Source organism: Pteropus alecto, unplaced genomic scaffold (assembly GCF_000325575.1).
Source record: "Pteropus alecto unplaced genomic scaffold, ASM32557v1 scaffold88, whole genome shotgun sequence".
In the NCBI taxonomy this organism is placed as follows: Eukaryota; Metazoa; Chordata; class Mammalia; order Chiroptera; family Pteropodidae; genus Pteropus; species Pteropus alecto.
The window spans coordinates 14,072,919-14,076,148 of record NW_006494611.1 but is presented as its reverse complement, the minus strand read 5'-3'; the positions used below and the strand labels follow the sequence as shown (position 1 = coordinate 14,076,148).

The following is a 3,230-nucleotide window of genomic DNA, read 5'->3' as shown; positions in this document are numbered from 1 at the left end:
CTGTGTTGTGAGCCCCCCTGGACCAGCTGAGCCTTTGGATGACTGTAGCCCCAGCTGACATCTGACAGCAACCAATGCATGAATGACTCGAGTGAGAACCGCCCAGTTGAGCCCTTCCTGAATTGCTAACCCACAGAACTGTGAGCAAAACAAAATAGTTGTTTTCAGCTGCTAAGTTTTGGGGTGATTTGTTATGTAACAAGGGGGACCAGAACAATTGTCATGACAGATACAGCTTTTTGGGATATCGTTTAATTGTCTTGGAGTACTCTTGTTTGCTAGGCCATGTTGCTCGCCAGTTTATTACCTATCTCCTGTGTAAGTTCTCATGTTAATAGCAGCATCGACATTTCTTAAACCCCTGATCATCCCTGATATCGACTGTCTTCAAATGGAAAAACAAAATATGGCTTCTTAAAATGTCAAGAATAAATAGTTGAGGATCAGGAAGCATTTTCACTTCTGTGTGTCTTTGCTCAGCTTTCTCTGGATATCCCATGAAACCTCAAGGCCAGTCTGACTGCCATCCCTCCTTACAAAACACAGAATCATCTCATAGCTCTTATGCTCTACCAAGCTTATGTGCAGGACAGATTGTGTTATAAATTACTGCTTGAGAAAGAGCAAGACCCCAAGTTTGGATGTGAGCCAGATGTGAACTTGGCAGATTCACTGAACCAACCCCAAGAATCACTGAAGTTTCTCAGAGAAAAGCTAGAAGAATGATAGACAAATTCTTGCATCGCCATCTGAGCATTTTTGCTTTACATGGACTTTGTGTTCAAAGTTCGAGTGTTATGACCTAAAAGTTCAAGTAAAACATAAGACAGACAAGAAAATGTGTCCACTTTGACACCTGACATGACAGTAAAACTCTATTATAATGGATCTTTTGTTAGATAGTCACGTGTGTGGAGTCCCCTGTGGTACAATTGGGGTACTGCTCTGCCCATCCCCCTCCCCAAAGCAAATCCAGCACCAGGAATGGGTTTGTAACTGATTCATGTATTTATATACACCCCCAAACTATACTTTGTAACTGGCTTGCAATCAATGACAACATCTTACCAAATTCATCCAAACTGTAGTCTCGTCCTCCATATCTGATTCTACTTCCATCTTCAGAAAGGACGGGTGGTGGGAAGCCTTTGAATCTGGCTACATTTTGAAGCAACTGCGTTGGTCTCACTTGATCTCCTATTCCGGAGACCTAAAATCCACAATGATTTTGGCCTCAGACAACTGATCTCCTTTTTCTCTCTCAATTTCCTCCTCTGTAAAACTTTGGAGTTTGACTGAGATTGCCATAATCATAATAGGCAAATTCATAAACTAGAACCGGCAAGCTGTATCTCATTAGGTACTGTAGAAGAGCACTCAGATAAAGAGGGACATCATAAATTTGATCAGTTGGGGCGGGGAGGAGGAAGGTATTCCTGTCATCAAAATTGCTGGCCCTTAGCCCCTGGCATCAAGGAGAGGGAACTCACAAAAGGAGGCTGAGGGCACTGGGATTTTCTGAGCACTGCTGCCTATCCAATACCCGCAGAGCACTGTGCTACTCCAGGGGCCAATGTTTTACACAGATGCCACTGTGAATGTTGCCTCCTGGAGTTGGGCAATGCTATGGCCCTGATTCTCTCTAAAAGAATCCTATTATGAAAAGCAGCATACATCTGACTCAAAGGAGCAGTGGCTCCATGAAGACAGGCACTGAGATAGACAGCCACAGCTTCCCTAGGTGTTAACATCATCTAATTGTCTACATTTATGACCAAAGCAACTTACACACAGTACTGCTCAGGTATGCCACAGTGGGATCCAAACCGGGAAAGGAATCGGTTTTCCAAATCGATAATCGTTTCTCCCACTTTTTCATCACGGGTAAAGGTGTCATAATCATAGACAGAAATTTTCAGATCTTTTTCTTGAGGTAAGTAGCAGCTCAGTTCATACATTCTAAATAAACAAATGCAAGGTTAGCATCTCTGTGATCCCATCTAGGTGTTTTACCAAACACCAAGACTCTGTGCAGAGAACCCTCAGGCAGGTGGTAGTGAGTGGAGGTACTTGATAAGTAGTGCAGATTAGTAAAAAGGACAACAAGATACTATCCACTTGCTCAGGAGATGATCATGGGCTTTAAGTACCCAAGTTCAAATTCAAGCTCTGCTGCTTACTAGCTGTGGGACCCTAGGTCAGTTGATTAACTTCTTTGTGGTCAGTTTTCTCATCTGAAAAATGGTGATAATAATACCTACCTTAAAAGATCAAGTGAAGAAATGTTTAGAAAGCATTTGGCATGAATTCATTGCTCAAAACCCAAGACTATTCTAATAATAACTATTTATAATATTAACATTATTATCACATGCCTATTAACTGGGGGACCCAGGCATCTCTACCCAGCTGGGATATTAGTAAGGCACAAACACCCAGATTTACAGCCCCCAATCTGTGCCCCGCTCTGTTCTCTCTTCTGTCTCAATAGAGACCACCACCCCATGGAACATCCCGACTCACCCCACAAGAACGTGGGAGTGGGAAGAGTGGGAGTGGAATGCACCAACATGGCATGATGCGAAGGCTGCCACTCTCCTCCCAGATCCTCTGGATATACCATGTAGCATCCATATTAAAGTGCAAAGACTTCTGAGATAAAGATAAAAATAATCAAATAGTACTTTTTGTGGTAGGTAAGCAATGTGGTGCAGGTTCTGAGAGAGAGATAAACTGAACAGCACAAGCTCCAGAAGGGCAGGGTTTGGTCCTGGGTTTGCACTGTCCACAGAGGTAGGGATCCCATAGTAGGTGCTCAATAAATTTTGTTGGCAGAAAACTGTGAGAGGCCCCTGCCATCCCTCCTCTCTCCCTGTGCCTCCTCCCCTTTTCCTTGCACTCTGGTGTGTGGACGAGATCCTGCCCAAAGAGCCAGGAATGTTAATCCACGTGAGTGGAAGGGTGTGTGTCTATGCGGCTCCAGAGAAAAGCTTCCAGGATGTCTTCTAGACAAATCTCAGTGACTGTTTTAGACTGTTGCAGCCAAACAGGGGTCTATCGGGGGCAGATAGCCACATGAGAAAAGGTACTTGAATCATGTCCACAGATGAAGCATTGTATCCACATGTGGCCCAACATCATGATTCGATACTGGATTCAAAGACAGGTAATATGTGTCTTTTGAGAAAAAGGATTCTTTGGTCAAATAAGACTGAGAAACACTATCTCGG

At 43.6% G+C, this 3,230-nt stretch overlaps 1 protein-coding gene across 1 annotated transcript in view; it reads right to left on the bottom strand.

Annotated features, from left to right (window-relative positions):
* Positions 1 to 3,230, bottom strand: part of MYOF (myoferlin) — a 138,085-nt gene that overhangs the window by 20,931 nt on the left and 113,924 nt on the right. The window contains 1 exon segment of the mRNA XM_006925945.3: positions 1,789 to 1,959. Within this exon segment, the coding sequence (XP_006926007.1) occupies positions 1,789 to 1,959 (171 nt within the window).